We start from the raw sequence: 15,222 nt of genomic DNA on the forward strand, positions 1-15,222 counted from the left end.
CCCTAGATAAATACAATCAAGCCAAACTCAAGCAAAACAGGTACAGCAAAGGGGGAGATACAGAGTGCAGAATATAATTCTCAGCATTGCAATGCATCAGTTCCAGAGACAGAGCGGTCTAAGGAGTGTGGGTAAAGTGGCTGGGATTGGCTGGAGGTATCTAGGCTGGTTGGCTGGGATTGGCTGGAGGTATCTAGGCCGGTTGGCTGGGATTGGCTGGAGGTATCTAGGCTGATTGGCTGGAGGTATCTAGGCTGGTTGGCTGGGATTGGCTGGAGGTATCTAGGCTGGTTGGCTGGGATTGGCTGGAGGTATCTAGGCCTGTTGACTGGGATTGGCTGGAGGTATCTAGGCCGGTTGGCTGGGATTGGCTGGAGGTATCTACGCTGGTTGGCTGGGATTGGCTGGAGGTATCTAGGCTGGTTGGCTGGGATTGGCTGGAGGTATCTAGGCTGGTTGGCTGGGATTGGCTGGAGGTCTCTCGGCCGGTGGCTGGGATTGGCTGGAGGTATCTAGGCTGGTTGGCTGGGATTGGCTGGAGGTATCTAGGCCGGTTGGCTGGGATTGGCTGGAGGTATCTAGGCCGGTTGGCTGGGATTGGCTGGAGGTTTCGGATGGTTGGCTGGGATTGGCTGGAGGTATCTAGGCTGGTTGGCTGGGATTGGCTGGAGGTGTCGGCCAGTTGGCTGGAGTGGCTGGGATTGGCTAGAAGTGTCTGGGCAGCTGGGCTGTGATTAGCTGCAGTAGTTCAGGAAGGAACTGCAGATGCTGGTTTAAATCGAAGACAAACACAAAAAGCTGGAGTAACTCAGCAGGTCAGGCAGCATCTCTGGAGAGAAGGAATGGGTGACGTTTCGGGTCGAGACCCTTTTCAGACTGGAGTAGCGGTAGTAATCTGGGCCAATTGGCCAAGGATTTACAGGGGAGAGCTTGGCGAGGGTGTGTAGTGTGGGGTGTGCAGTGTGGGGTGACTGAGGACTCTGCTAGTTGTGGTGAGGTGGGTTTGGTCATGCTGGATGGGGGGGAGGGGGGGATTTTATGGGGTGGGGTGGAGCTGATGAAGGTCGGGGCCGTTACGCTGTAATGTTTCTAATGGAGTGCACCTCCCATGTCCGACAGAGGGTGAGCTACCTCACGGTGCAGCAGGAGTGGCTCCTGGTGTCCAGCCCCAAGGCAGCCGATGTGGAGACGGTGCGGCGATACCTGGCCGTGTTCAAGGCGATGTCCCCAGGCCTCCTGGAGCTGATCGTCAACATGGCCGACGGCAACGGGAACACCACGCTCCACTACACCGTCTCGCACTCCAACTTCCCCATTGTCAAGCTGCTGCTGGACACAGGTACACACCTCACCTCCCTGTTGCTTCTCCACCGCGCCCCTCCATCGGGGCGGCACGGTGTCGCAGCGGTAGAGTTGCTGCTGCCTTACAGCGCCTGAGACCCGGGTTCAATCCTGACATTCTCTCTGTGACCACGTGGGTTTCCTCCGGGTGCTCCGGTTTCCCCGCGACGTCATAAAGGGGTGTGGGTTTGTAGGTTAATAGGCTGCTATAAATCGCCCCCTAGTGTGGAGAGAGTGGATGAGAAAGTGGGATAACATAGAACCAGTGTGAACGGGCGATGGATGGTCGGCATGTTGGGGGGTGACGGACCCGTTTCCACGCTGTATTTCTAAACTAAACTAAACTCCACTGAATGTTGTGATATTATCCGCCTCCATCACCTCCTCTGGCAGCTCGCTCTGCACATCTACCATAATATTTTCATAATAAATTAGCTGTTTTCTTAATCAAAAACAAATACAATATAAGGAAAGCTTAGAGGTCATCGCCTCACAGCTCCAGTGGCCCAGGTTCGAGGAGGAATGGCCCAGGAGTTTGCACGTTCTCCCTGTGACCGCGTGGGTTTCTTCCGGGTGCTACTGTTGTAGGTAGTGGCGTGTTGAAGCGTGTCGTGCGGACGGACGGTGGCATGTTGTGCCCGCTAACCTGTGCCCGCTCTCCATCCCCAGGTGCCTGCAACCTGGACAAGCAGAACAAAGCGGGTTACACCTCCATCATGTTGGCTTCGCTCGCTGCCCTGCAGAGCAACAGTGACATGCAGACCGTCATGCAACTCTTCCGCCAGGGTAACGTCAACGCCAAGGCCAGCCAGGTGGGTCCCAGTGCCAGCCGAGCCCACCCACGCCTGCCCTACCCACCGCCCAGCGGTCAGTCTCTAACCCAGCATCATACATTCCCCCCCGCCATGGTGCCCAACGGTCCCGGAAATCCCCCAGGATGCCGTGGTCAGCGCGTAGTCCCTTGATAAAACTACCCGCGGTCCAACCCCGACAAAGGGGCAGAGCCCTCTTCCGCCTGGCGCCGTGACCCGCGGGTGGCCAGGCCATTGATGGAGTTAATGGTGTCTGTGGGAGACAGTGACGCATTGTACAATCTCCATGCCCACTGCCCACGTGGAGATGGGATTAACATTGTCGGTGGAAGGCGGTAAGGGATGAAAGAGTGATACAACGTGGACACAGGCCCCACGGCCCAACTTGCCCACACCGGCCAACATGTCCCACCTGCCTGCGTTTGGTCCATATCCCTCCAAACCCGTCCTATCCATGAACCTATCCAACTGTTTCCTAAACAATGGGATAGTCCCAGCCTCAACTACCTCCTCTGGCAGCTTGTTCCATCCACCCACTACCTTCTGTGTGAAAAAGTTACCCCTCAGATTCCTATTAAATCTTTTCCCCTTCACCTTAAACCTATGTCCTCTGGTCCTCGATTCATCTACTCTGGGCAGGAGACTCTATGCATCTACCCGATCTATTCCTCTCATGATCGAAGGTATCACAAAATGCTGGAGTAACTCAGCAGGTCAGGCAGCATCTCTGGAGAGAAGGAATGGGTGACGTTTCGGGTCGAGACCCTTCTTCAGACTATTCCTCTCATGATGTTATCCACCTCCCCTCATCCTCCTGTGCTCCAAAGGATAGAGTCCCAGCCTGCTCAACCTCTCCCTATAGCTCACACCCTCCAGTCCTGGAAACTTCGTAATACGGGTGGTACAGTCTTCATGCCCACTGCCTGTGTGGTGAAGGGGTTAACAGAGTCCGTGGGTGGGAGGGAGTGGGGCGTTGTGTGGTCTTTATGCCCACTGGCCGGTCTCCTAATTTGAGGAAGGACATCCTTGCTATTGAGGCAGTGCAGCGTAGGTTCACGAGATTGATCCCTGGGATGGCGGGACTGTCATATGAGGAAAGATTGGAAAGACTGAGGAAAGATTGGAAAGACTGAGCTTGTATTCACTGGAGTGTAGAAGGATGAGAGGGGATCTTACAGAAATTATAAAAGGACTGGACGAGCTAGATGCAGGAAAAAATGTTCTCAATGTTGGGGGAGTCCAGAACCAGGGACTTGCATATCCAGTCTAAGAATAAAGGGGAGGCCATTTAAAACTGAGGTGAAAAAAAACTTTTTCACCCAGAGAGTTGTGAATTTGTGGAATTCTCTGCCACAGAAGGCAGTGGAGGCCAACTCACTGGATGAATTCAAAAGAGAGTTAGATAGAGCTCTAGGGGCTAGTGGAATCATGGGATATGGGGAGAAGGCAGGCACGGGTCACTGATTGTGGATGATCAGCCATGATCACAATGAATGGCGGTGCTGGCTCGAAGGGCCGAATGGCCTCCTCCTGCACCTATATTATATGTTTCTATGGCCAAGCGGTGATGGGTTTAGTGGCGTTGGTGGGAGGGAGGCGGCCCTGTGTGGTGTTTATGCGTGCAGCGTAGGTTTACTAGGTTAATTCCCGGAATGGCGGGACTATCATATGTTGAAAGACTGGAGCGACTCGGCTTGTTTACACTGGAATTTAGAAGGATGAGAGGGGAGCTTATCGAAACGTATAAGATTATTAAGGGGTTGGACACGTTAGAGGCAGGAAACATGTTCCAATGTTGGGGGAGTCCAGAACAAGGGGCCACAGTTTAAGAATAAGGGGTCGGCCATTTAGAACTGAGATGAGGAAAAACATTTTCAGTCAGAGAGTTGTGAATCTGTGGAATTCTCTGCCTCAGAAGGCAGTGGAGGCCAATTCTCTGAATGCATTCAAGAGAGAGCCAGATAGAGCTCTTAAGGATAGCGGAGTCAGGGGGTATGGGGAGAAGGCAGGAACAGGGTACTGATTGAGAATGATCAGCCATGATCACATTGAATGGCGGTGCTGGCTCGAAGGGCCGAATGGCCTCCTCCTGCACCTATTGTCTATTGCCCACTCCTCATGCAGCAACGAGTTTTGCGGTGTTGGTGGGAGGCAGCGAGATGTTGTACGGGTGTCCATGCCCACCGCCTGTGCGGTGATGGGTTTAACAGTGCTACTGCTTCTCCCCCGGGCAGGCGGGTCAGACGGCTCTGATGCTGGCGGTCAGCCACGGCCGCACGGAGATGGTGAAGGTCCTGCTGGCGTGCGGGGCGGACGCCTGCGTACAGGATGACGACGGGTCGACGGCGCTGATGTGCGCCTGTGAACACGGCCACGCCGAGATCGTCGCGCTCCTGCTCGCCACGCCCACCTGCAACGTGACACTGGCAGACAACGTGAGTGTGAGAGAGAGGGGCTACTGCCCAACACGGGCACCCATGGGTGGTGACCCTCCCCCCCCCCACCCCACCCCACCCTTCCTGATCAGCACCCACTGGGCAAGAGTCATTGTCATCGATAGACACAAAGTGCCGGAGTAACTCATCGGGTCAGGCAGCATCTCTTTAGAGAAGGAATGGGTGACGTTTCGGGTCTTCAGAAGGTCTGAAGCAGTGTCTCGACCCGAAACGTCACCCATTCCTTCTCTCCAGAGATGCTGCCTGTCCTGCTGAGTTACTCCAGCATTTTGTGCCTATCTTCCATTTGCAATTCCTTTCCACACGTCATTATCATCGCACTGTACTGCACAGAAACAGGCCCTTCGGCCCACAATATCCGTGCCGAACATGATACCAGGTTAAACTAATCTCCTCTTTCTGCTCGTGGTCCATATCCTTTGCATGTCCATTTTTTACTCTAAAAGTTTCTTCAACAATTTTGAAAATGGCGCCAAAACCTGGCGACTCTTGCATTTAGACTCAGTGGGCTGTTTCTGTGCATACTGTACCTAACCAGGGGATTGTTCTTATGTGTGGCAATAATCTCACTGAAGATAGACACAAAAAGCTGGAGTAACTCGGTGGGACCGGCAGCATCTCTGGGTGTCGTTTCGAGTGTGAAGAAGAGTCTCGACCAAAATGTCACACATTCCTTCTCTCCATAGATGCCAGTTTTTTGTGTCTGTGGTCGGATTAAACCAGCTTCTGCAGTTCCTTCCTACACAATAATCTCACTGATCTGTGTGCAAAACTAAAATGTCACTGTTCCTTGGTGCATGTGATAATAAAGAACCATTGAGGGGCTACTGGTCAACCAGGGCACCCAAGGGTGGTGACCCCTCTCATGATCAGTCACCCATGGGGTGAGAGTCATTGTCATAGTGCAGTACAGCATGGAAACAGGCCCTTCGGCCTACCTTGCCCATGCTAACCAAGTTGGCATACTGAGCTAGTCCCATTTGCCTGCATTTGGCCCATCCCGTATGAAGAAGGGTCTCGACCCAAAACGTCACCCATTCCTTCTCTCCAGAGATGCTGCCTATCCCGCTGAGTTACTCCAGCATTTTGTGTCCATTTTAGTTTAGTTTAGAGATACAGAGTGGAAACAGGCCCTTCGGCCCACCGACACTGCGCCGACCAGCGATCCCCGCACACTAACACTATCCTACGCACGCTGGGGACAATTTACATTTATACCAAGCCAATTAACTTTGGTCCTTAACTAAGGACAATTTACATTCATGCCAAGCCAATTAACCTACAAGCATGTACGTCTTTGGAGTGTGGGAGGAAACCGAAGATCTCTGAGAAAATCTACGTAGGTCACGGAGTGAACATACAACGGGTTCTGTCTGTACGGAGTTGGTACGTTCTCCCCGTGACCTGCGTTGTTTTTTTTTTCAGATCTTCGGTTTCCTCCCACACTCCAAAGACGTACATGCTTGTAGGTTAATTGGCTTGGTATGAATGTAAATTGTCCCTAGTGTGTGTAGGATAGTGTTAATGTGCGGGGATCGCTGGTCGGTGCGGGCTCGGTGGGCCGAAGAGCCTGTTTCTGTGCTGTATCTCTCAACTAAACTAAACTAAAAGTCTGTCGATGTTAAAAAGCACAATGTGTATCATAGCGTTTAACAAGGACAGAGATTCAGTGGTACCTTATTGTCAGATGTACAGTGAATCAGCATGTTACTCATTCAATTCAGTTAAATCATACCAGACATAAGCACAATCGTACAAAGTACAAGAATGCAGGAGAGTGGTGTAAGAATAGTTCAGGTTCAGTTTAGTTTATTGTCACGTGTACCGAGGTACAGTGAAAAGCTTTTGTTGTGTGCTAACCAGTCAGCAGAGAGACAATACACGATTACAATCGAGCCGTTTCAAGTGGACAGATACAGGATAAGGGAATAACGTTTAGTACAATGTCACATACATACAATAGTACAGTGAGGTAGAATTCTCTGAGGCTGTACATTAAATGTCGCCACCTTTTAGCTCCACCTTGTGCTCTTGAAGTCCAAAGTTGTTAAAAATGTAGAGTCTTAACTTGGCCATTAAAAGCCTTATTGACCTGGTGGGTCAGAAAGTGTAGGAAGGAACTGCAGATGCTGGTTTAAACCAAAGATAAACACAAAATGCTGGAGTAACTCAGCGGGATAGGCAGCATTTCTGGAGAGAAGGAATGGGTGATGTTTCGGGTCAATAGACAATAGACAATAGGTGCAGGAGTAGGCCATTTGGCCCTTCGAGCCAGCACCACCATTCAATGTGATCATGGCTGATCATTCTCAATCAGTACCCCGTTCCTGCCTTCTCCCCATACCCCCTGACTCCGCTATCCTGAAGAGCTCTATCCAGCTCTCTCTTGAATGCATTCAGAGAATTGGCCTCCACTGCCTTCTGAGGCAGAGAATTCCACAGATTTACAACTCTGACTGAAAAAGTTCTTCCTCATCTCCGTTCTAAAAGGCCTACCCCTTATTCTTAAACTGGCCCCTGGTTCTGGACTCCCCCAACATTGGGAACATGTTTCCTGCCTCTAACGTGTCCAACCCCTGAATAATCTTATACGTTTCAATAAGATCCCCTCTCATCCGAGACCCTTCTTCAGACGTACAGATCTTCAGACCTTCTGAAGAAGGGTCTCGGCCCGAAACGTCACCCACTCCTTCTCTCCAGAGATGCTGCCTGACCCGCTGAGTTACTCCAGCACTGGGCTGGAGTTGCAGGGTCGGCCAGGCCAGGGGATACTGTCGGTGTCCTCCACCGCCGCTCCGTGCCGCTGCGGGCCGCGTCTGCTCGGGTCAGACTGGTTCCCACGTGTTCTGATGGCTTGACTTTTGCCCATGCACAGGACGGGAGCACGGCACTCTCCATCGCTGTGGAATCCGGACAGAAAGACATCGCTGCCTTACTCCACAAACATCTGAGTCAGACAGCCGCTGCAGGCCCCTCCACTGTGAGTATCTCGTCACCTCATGGCGGTAGAGTTGCTGCCTTACCGCATCAAAGACCTGTGTTCCATCCCGACTACGGGCGCCGTCTGTACGGAGTTTGTGCCTTCTCCCCGTGACCTGCGTGGGTCTTCCCCGAGATCTTCGGTTTCCTCCCACACTCCAAAGACCTGTAGGTTTGTGGGTTAATTGGCTGGGTGTAAATGTGAAATTGTCCCTAGTGTGTTTGTGTGTGGGATAGTGTTAGTATGCGGGGATCGCTGGTCGGTTTGGACTCGGTGGGCCGAAGGGCCTGTTTCCGCGCTGTATCTCTAAACTAAACTAAACTAAACCTGCCCAATGTATCTCACCACCCACCCTCTATCAACCCTCACCAGCCCCTGCCCAGTATCTCACTCCCCTTGCCCAACTCTCACCACCCCTTGCCCATCTTATAAGTTATAGGAGGGGTGGGAGCTGCTTTATGTTCTCATCGCCCACGCTGGGCAGTTCTACGGAACTGGCAAAATTTGCAGCAAAGAGTCAACTGCGGTACTCTGAAGCACCAATTGCCACTTTTGATTGTTGTAGTTGACATACGAAAGAAAGAAGAGGATAAGTTATAGGAGAGGAATTAGGCCATTCGGCCCATTCTACTCCACCATTCAATCAGGGCTGATCTATCTTTCCCTCTCAACCCCATTCTCCTGCCCTCGCCTTATAACCCCTGACATCTCCCTTGCCTAACCTATCTCCCCACCCCACTGCCCAAGGTATGTCACCACACCCTGCTCCCGCAGTTGGAGCTCCCGAGGTCGATCCCCAGCAAGAGGCCGCCAGCTCCACGATGTTAGGCCACAGTGCGGACGGAGATACGACACGGAAAAAGTCGCATCTCCGGCGAGGAAAGAGATAAAAAACGTTTCCCCCAGGCCCCCCCCCCCCCCACCGCCACCCCCCACCACCACCCCCCACATAATACAAAACTAAAGATAAACTAAAACGTACATTTTGTGACAAACTAAAAACACAAAGAAGGAGAAAGACGAGCCATTGTTTGGCGCCCCCTGGTGATCTCACAACCCCTGCCTAATACCTTCACCACCCCTGCCCAACGTATCTCACCACCCCTGCCCAACGTATCTCACCACCCCTGCCCAACATATCTCACCACCCCTGCCCAACATATTTTGCCACCCCTGCCCAACGTATCTCACCACCCCTGCCCAACGTACCTCACCACCCCTGCCCAAAGTATCTCACCACCCCTGCCCAACGTATCTCACCACCCCCTGGCCAACGTATCTCACCACCCCTGCCCAATGTAGCTCACCATCCCCTGTCCAAAGTACCTCACCACCCCTGCCCAATGTATCTGACCACCCCTGCCCAACGTACTTCACCACCCCTGCCCAACGTATCTCACCACCCCTGCCCAACGTATCTCACCACCCCTGCCCAACGTACTTCACCACCCCTGGCCAACGTACTTCACCACCCCTGGCCAACGTATCTCACCACCCCTGGCCAACGTATCTCACCACCCCTGGCCAACGTACTTCACCACCCCTGCCCAACGTATCGCACCACCCCTGCCCAACGTATCTCACCACCCCTGCCCAACGTACTTCACCACCCCTGGCCAACGTATCTCACCACCCCTGGCCAACGTATCTCACCACCCCTGCCCAACGTACTTCACCACCCCTGGCCAACGTATCTCACCACCCCTGGCCAACGTATCTCACCACCCCTGCCCAATGTACCTCACCACCCCTTCCCAACGTATCTCACCACCCCTGCCCAATGTACCTCACCACCCCTGGCCAACGTATCTCACCACCCCTGCCCAATGTACCTCACCACCCCTGGCCAACGTACCTCACCACCCCCTGTCCAAAGTATCTCACTGCCCTTTACTCAACACTCACCACCCCCTTGCCCAAAGTATCTTCAACCCTCACCACCCGCTGCCCAAAGTACCTCACCATCCCCTGTCCAAAGTATGTCCCCACACCCAGCTGGAAGTATCTCACCACCCCTGCCCAAACTATCAGCTGCAGCCAGCAAGCGATGCAAGGGCAGCAAACGCCTCCCATGCATCTATTTCTGTTTCTTAATGTCCTCCCGTTTGCAACTCGATCGGCTGTGGTGACACCTGCCACTCACTCAGTCATCAGGGCACTGAAACCCGTCGTCCTTGCGTCACCGTTCTCCTCAGCCCAATTTTTTGTTCATTTCCTCCCCCAGAAAAGTCAACACTTGTACATGTTCCCAACCAGTAATTTGTCTGTCCATCAGTCACATAACATCCTTTCTCCAGCTCCCCCTGTCTCTCTGTCTCAGCCTCTCCCTCCCATCTCTCTCTGGATCCCACGCATGTTGCTGATCAATCTTTCACACGATGAGTTTTTAAGACTTTTACTTCAGAGATACAGCGCGTAATCAGTCCCACCGAGTCCGCACCGACTGGCGATCACCCGTACAATAGGTGTACACCAGTACACCCGCACTATCCGACACGCTAGGGACAATGTACAATTTTTACTGATGCCAATTAACCTACAAATGGTGCCTTGTACCAACAATCTTCCACGCGGTCACGGGGAGAACGTGCAAACTCCACACACGCAGCACCTGCCTCAGAAGGCAGTGGAGGCCAATTCTCTGAATGCATTCAAGAGAGAGCTAGACAGAGCTCTTAAGGATAGCGGAGTCGGGGGGTATGGGGGAGAAGGCAGGAACGGGGTACTGATTGAGAATGATCAGCCATGATCACATTGAATGGCGGTGCTGGCTCGAAGGGCCGAATGGCCTCCTCCTGCACCTATTGTGTATTGTGAGGTCAGGATCGAACCTGGGTCTCTGGCGCAGTGAGGCAGCGGCTCCACCCGCTGCACCACAGACGGATTCATGAACGGGTGCGGTGCGAACACTAACTGCGCCTCTGTGTTTTTGACAGGGCACGACCGCCCCCGCCCAGCCTGCGGCGCACCCCTGCCCACCTGAAGCCCAGGTGTAGGGCTACCTGTGGCTCACCCACCTGCCCGGCCACGGGATGTGCTCGACGGCTCCCCCGCCTGGCGCTGCCGGAGCGCTGCACCCACGCAGGACCAGACCGTTGTGAACACACCAGCCCTGGAGGGCCAGACCCGGACCAAGGGGGCGAGCTCTAGCCACGCAATCTCCGGGCACAATCCCGCTGCCGTATCCTGCATCAACACCCGCCGGCCCACCATCAGCTTTTTATATGAAGAAAGTATATCAGCTCTGCAAAGGACATTCGGCCCATCGAGGCCTCAGACTGGCCAGATTCATTCTTAACGTCGGCGGTTCCCCCTCTCTCTCCTCCCTCCTTTCACATTCCCTCCCTCCACCTCCATCTCCCCAACCTCCCCATCCTCCCTTCCCTCCTTCCCACCATTCTCAGTTGGCTTGCCTGGTTTCTCAAGATGGCCGACAAGGCCTCTCCTCACGCCTGCAGTCAGTCAGCGAATTCCAGCCAGACCTTCCCATCCAGATACACCAGTCGGCCGGTACCTGCATTGACTCTCTCTCTCTTTCTCTCTCTCTCCCTCTCTCTCTCTCGGGGGCAAACAGCGGACCCGGCACCTGTGGATCCAACACTCAGATGTACGGGGGGGCCTGACTGTGGAGTGGGGAATAACACAGACTCTAAACCACCCTCCGATATCCTCCCTCAGTAGACTCTTAGACTGAGACACAAGAGACTGCAGATGCTGGAATCGTGAGCAAAACAAGATTCATTCTTACTGAAGAAGGGTCTCAACCCAAATGGTCACCCATTCCTTCTCTCCAGAGATGCTGCCTGTCCTGCTGAGTTACTCCAGCATTTTGTGTCTGTGGTCGGTTTAAACCAGCATCCACAGTTCCTTCCTACACAATAATCTCACTGATCTGTGTGCAAAACTAAAATGTCACTGTACCTTGGGGCATGTGATAATAAAGAACCATTGAGGGCCTACTGGTCAACCAGGGCACCCAAGGGTGGTGACCCCTCTCATGATCAGTCACCCATGGGGTGAGACTCATTGTCATAGTGCAGTACAGCATGGAAACAGGCCCTTTGGCCCACCTTGCCCATGCTAACCAAGTTGGCATACTGGGCTAGTCCCATTTGCCTGCATTTGGCCCATCCCGTCTGAAGAACGGTTTACCCCTCTCTCCCCTTCCTCCTTTCACATTCCCTCCCTCTACTTCCATCTCCCCAACTTCCCATAGAGTCGTAGAGTCATGCAGCGTGGAAGCAGGCCCTTCGGCCCAACTTGCCCACACCGCCCAACATGTCCCAGCTACACTAGTCCCACCTCCTTGCGTTTGGCCCATATCCCTGTCTGATCCATGTGCCGATCTAATCGTTTCCCACCTCATCTTCGACCTATGTCCAGTGGTTCTCGATTCCCCTACTCTGGGCAAGTGACTCTGTGCATCTAGCTAGGCTTCCATGGAGTGAAATGGACAGACGACGTTTCGGGTTAAGACCCTTCTTCAGCTGGACCTTGTGTTTTGGCTCAGGATTCCAGCATCTGCAGTTCCTTGCATCTCCACCAAAGCTCTTGGGCTGCTGAGATCAGGAGGATGACCTAACCAGGATGTGCCTAGAACCCTTAGCCAGGAACCGCCAGGAACCAGGAAGGACTTGTAGATAAGGGGGGGGTGGGAAGTAACATCTCTGGGTCAGACCCTTCAGTGCGTGTTTGGGGCGGGAGGGAAGGACCACTTCACCACAGCTTCACACCCACCTCCTCATCTCCGTGCTCTGGAGATATTTGAAGGTGAGGGGGAAGAGTTTAGTTCGAAGAAGTGTAAGAAAATAACTGCAGATGCTGGTACAAATCGAAGGTGTTTATTCACAAATCAGGGTCTCGACCCGAAACGTCACCTATTCCTTCTCTCCTGAGATGCTGCCTGACCTGCTGAGTTACTCCAGCATTTTGTGAATAAATACCATTAGTTTGAGGAAGGGTCTCTACCCGAAACGTCACCCATTCACCAGTCTGACGAAGGGTCTCGACCCGAGACGTCACCCATTCCTTCTCTCCAGAGGTGCTGCCTGGCCCGCTGAGTTAATCCAGCCTTTTGTGTCTATCCAGAGTTTAGTTTAGTTTAGAGACACAGCATGGAAACAGGCCCTTCGGCCCACTGAGTCCGCACAGACCAGCGATCCCTGCACAATAGCACTATCCTCCACACACGGAGGACAATTTACAATTTCACCAAGCTGGCTGTATCGGTGTGTATGTTACTCTGCTGATATTTACAGGCACACTCTCCTTTGCTGATGCGATCTTCTGTCTCCTACTATTACCAGTTGTGCTATCAATGTTTCCTGCCGAACATCAAGACCAGATCTACTCGGTGTCTTTGTATTATCCTTTTTACAGAAATATCTATCAGAGTTTTGTAACCCACATATTTGCAATACAGCAAAAATGAATCAGTCCTTGTTCGTGCTTTATTTCAATAGCCGCCATTCAGCACGTGTCCAATTGCCATTGGGGCGTCTGAGAGTTGTCAGAGGGGGAGAGGGGGGGGGGGGGGGGGGCTGAGGGGGTGAGGTCCTCAGTTATAATTGCCTGACAGATTAGGTTGGGAGGGTGTTCCAAATATTCAGTGTCCCAGACTGTGTTCTGTTTGGAATGCTACAAGCATTCATAAGTTCATAAGTCATAGGAGCAGAAATAGGCCATTCAGGCCCTGGAGTCCACTCTGCCATTCAATCATGGCTGGTCCACCTTTCCTTCTCAACCCCATTCTTAGCTTAGTTCAGTTAAGTTTAGAGCTACAGCGCGGAAACAGGCCCTTCGGCCCATTGAGTCTGCGCCGACCAGCGATCCCCGCACACTAAAACTATCCTACACACACTAGGGACAATTTACATTTATACCAAGCCAATTAACCTACAAACCTGTATGTCTTTGGTGTGGAAGGAACCCGAAGATCTCGGAGAAAACCCACCCAGGTCACAGGGAGTACATAGAAAACATAGAAGCATAGAAAATAGGTGCAGGAGGAGGCCATTTGGCCCTTCGAGCCAGCACCGCCATTCATTGTGATCGTGGCTGATCATCCACAATCAGTAACCCGTGCCTGCCTTCTACCCAAATCCCTTGATTCCGCTAGCCCCTAGAGCTCTATTTAACTTGTACAATCTCTGTAAAGACAGCACCCGTAGTCAGGATCGAACCCGGGTCTCTGGCGCTGTAAGCCAGCAACTCTACTGCTGCGCCACCGTGCCACATTCTACATAACATGCCATACGATGGAGCATTTACCTGCGTCTGCCCAATCATTGTTACCAAAATAAAGAAGGCTCTTAACCAGAATCATCACCTATCCATGCTCTCCAGAGATGCTGCCTGTCCCGCTGAGTTACTCCAGCACTTTGTGTCCATCTCATGGGAATAAGTTGGGCCTGCTCTCAAAGGAACACTAGGAGTTTAATTGACAACTGTAAATGATCCCTTAGTGTAGGAAAATGATTTTTAAATAACGCAAAGGGCAGTTAATGGAAGTTGAATGAGAGAGAGAGGAAATTGAAGGTTTTGGAAAACTAGGAATGGGGCCAATGGTTTTGCTTCTCAGAGGGCCAGAATGGAGTGAGCAGGCTGAATGGCCTGTCTTTGTCGGAGTAAGTCCAAGGCAACTTGGCCTTGCTCATGAATCCAGTGTTAAATATATCTTTGTGATCTAATGTTAAAAATAAGGTTGTCCAGCCCACCGAGCCCAGGCCACGCCGACCAGCGGTCACCCGTACACTAGTTTAGTTTAGAGATGCAGCGCGGATGCAGGCCATTCGGCCCGCCAAGTTCACGCCGACCAGCGATCCCCGCACACTAACACTATCCTACGCACACGGGACAATTTTTACATTTATACCAAGCCAGTTAGCCTACAAACCTGCTCGTCTTTGGAGTCCACATCACAGAGGATCTGACATGGACAACACACATTGCCGCACTGGTGAGTAAGGCAAGGCAGCGCCTTTACCACCTCAGACAGCTGAGGAAATTCAGAGTCTCTCTGAGGATCCTTCAGTGCTTCTACTCTGGGGCTGTAGAGAGCATCTTCTCCGGGAACATCACAGTCTGGTTTGGGAACAGCTCTGCCCAGGACAGGAAGGCTCTGCGGAGAGTAGTGCGTTCGGCTGAACGCCCCATGGGAACTACACTCGCCCCCCTGCAGGACCTATACATCAGGAGGTGCAGATCCAGAGCCAGCAACATTATGGGGGACCCCTACCACCCCAGCAACGGACTGTTCAAGCTGCTACGGTCAGGCAAACGCCACTGCTGTCACGCTGTGAAAACAAAGAGGATGAGATGGAGTTTCTTCCCACAGGCCATCAGGACTGTTAACTCTCATATCAACAGGGACTAAATTTAATTTACTGTATTAATATTTTTTTGTGTATTCTATTCTGTTTTGTAGTTTAGCACAATCCGCAGGCGTTGCCACTTTCATTTCACTGTACATCTTCACTGACAAATAAACTTGACTTGACTTGACTTGAGTGCGGGAGGAAACCGGAGCACCCGGAGAAAACCCACCCGGTCACAGGTTGAACGTACAAACTCCGTACAGACAGCACCCGTGGTCGGGATCGTACCCGGGTCCCTGGCGCTGTGAGGCAGGAAA

General features: G+C 52.4%; 1 protein-coding gene across 2 annotated transcripts in view; it reads left to right on the forward strand.

Annotated features, from left to right (window-relative positions):
* kank2 (KN motif and ankyrin repeat domains 2) overlaps positions 1 to 13,016 on the forward strand; it is a 63,532-nt gene extending 50,516 nt beyond the window's left edge. For both annotated transcript variants that reach the window (XM_078429229.1, XM_078429231.1), the window contains 5 exons: positions 1,120 to 1,339; positions 2,011 to 2,153; positions 4,388 to 4,588; positions 7,485 to 7,589; positions 10,526 to 13,016. In XM_078429229.1, coding sequence (XP_078285355.1) covers positions 1,120 to 1,339; positions 2,011 to 2,153; positions 4,388 to 4,588; positions 7,485 to 7,589; positions 10,526 to 10,585 — 729 coding nt within the window. In that variant the 3' untranslated portion in view covers positions 10,586 to 13,016. The remainder of the gene's footprint in view (positions 1 to 1,119; positions 1,340 to 2,010; positions 2,154 to 4,387; positions 4,589 to 7,484; positions 7,590 to 10,525) is intronic.
* Positions 13,017 to 15,222: the final 2,206 nt, after the last annotated feature.

Source organism: Rhinoraja longicauda, chromosome 37 (genome assembly GCF_053455715.1).
Source record: "Rhinoraja longicauda isolate Sanriku21f chromosome 37, sRhiLon1.1, whole genome shotgun sequence".
Taxonomy (NCBI): Eukaryota; Metazoa; Chordata; class Chondrichthyes; order Rajiformes; family Arhynchobatidae; genus Rhinoraja; species Rhinoraja longicauda.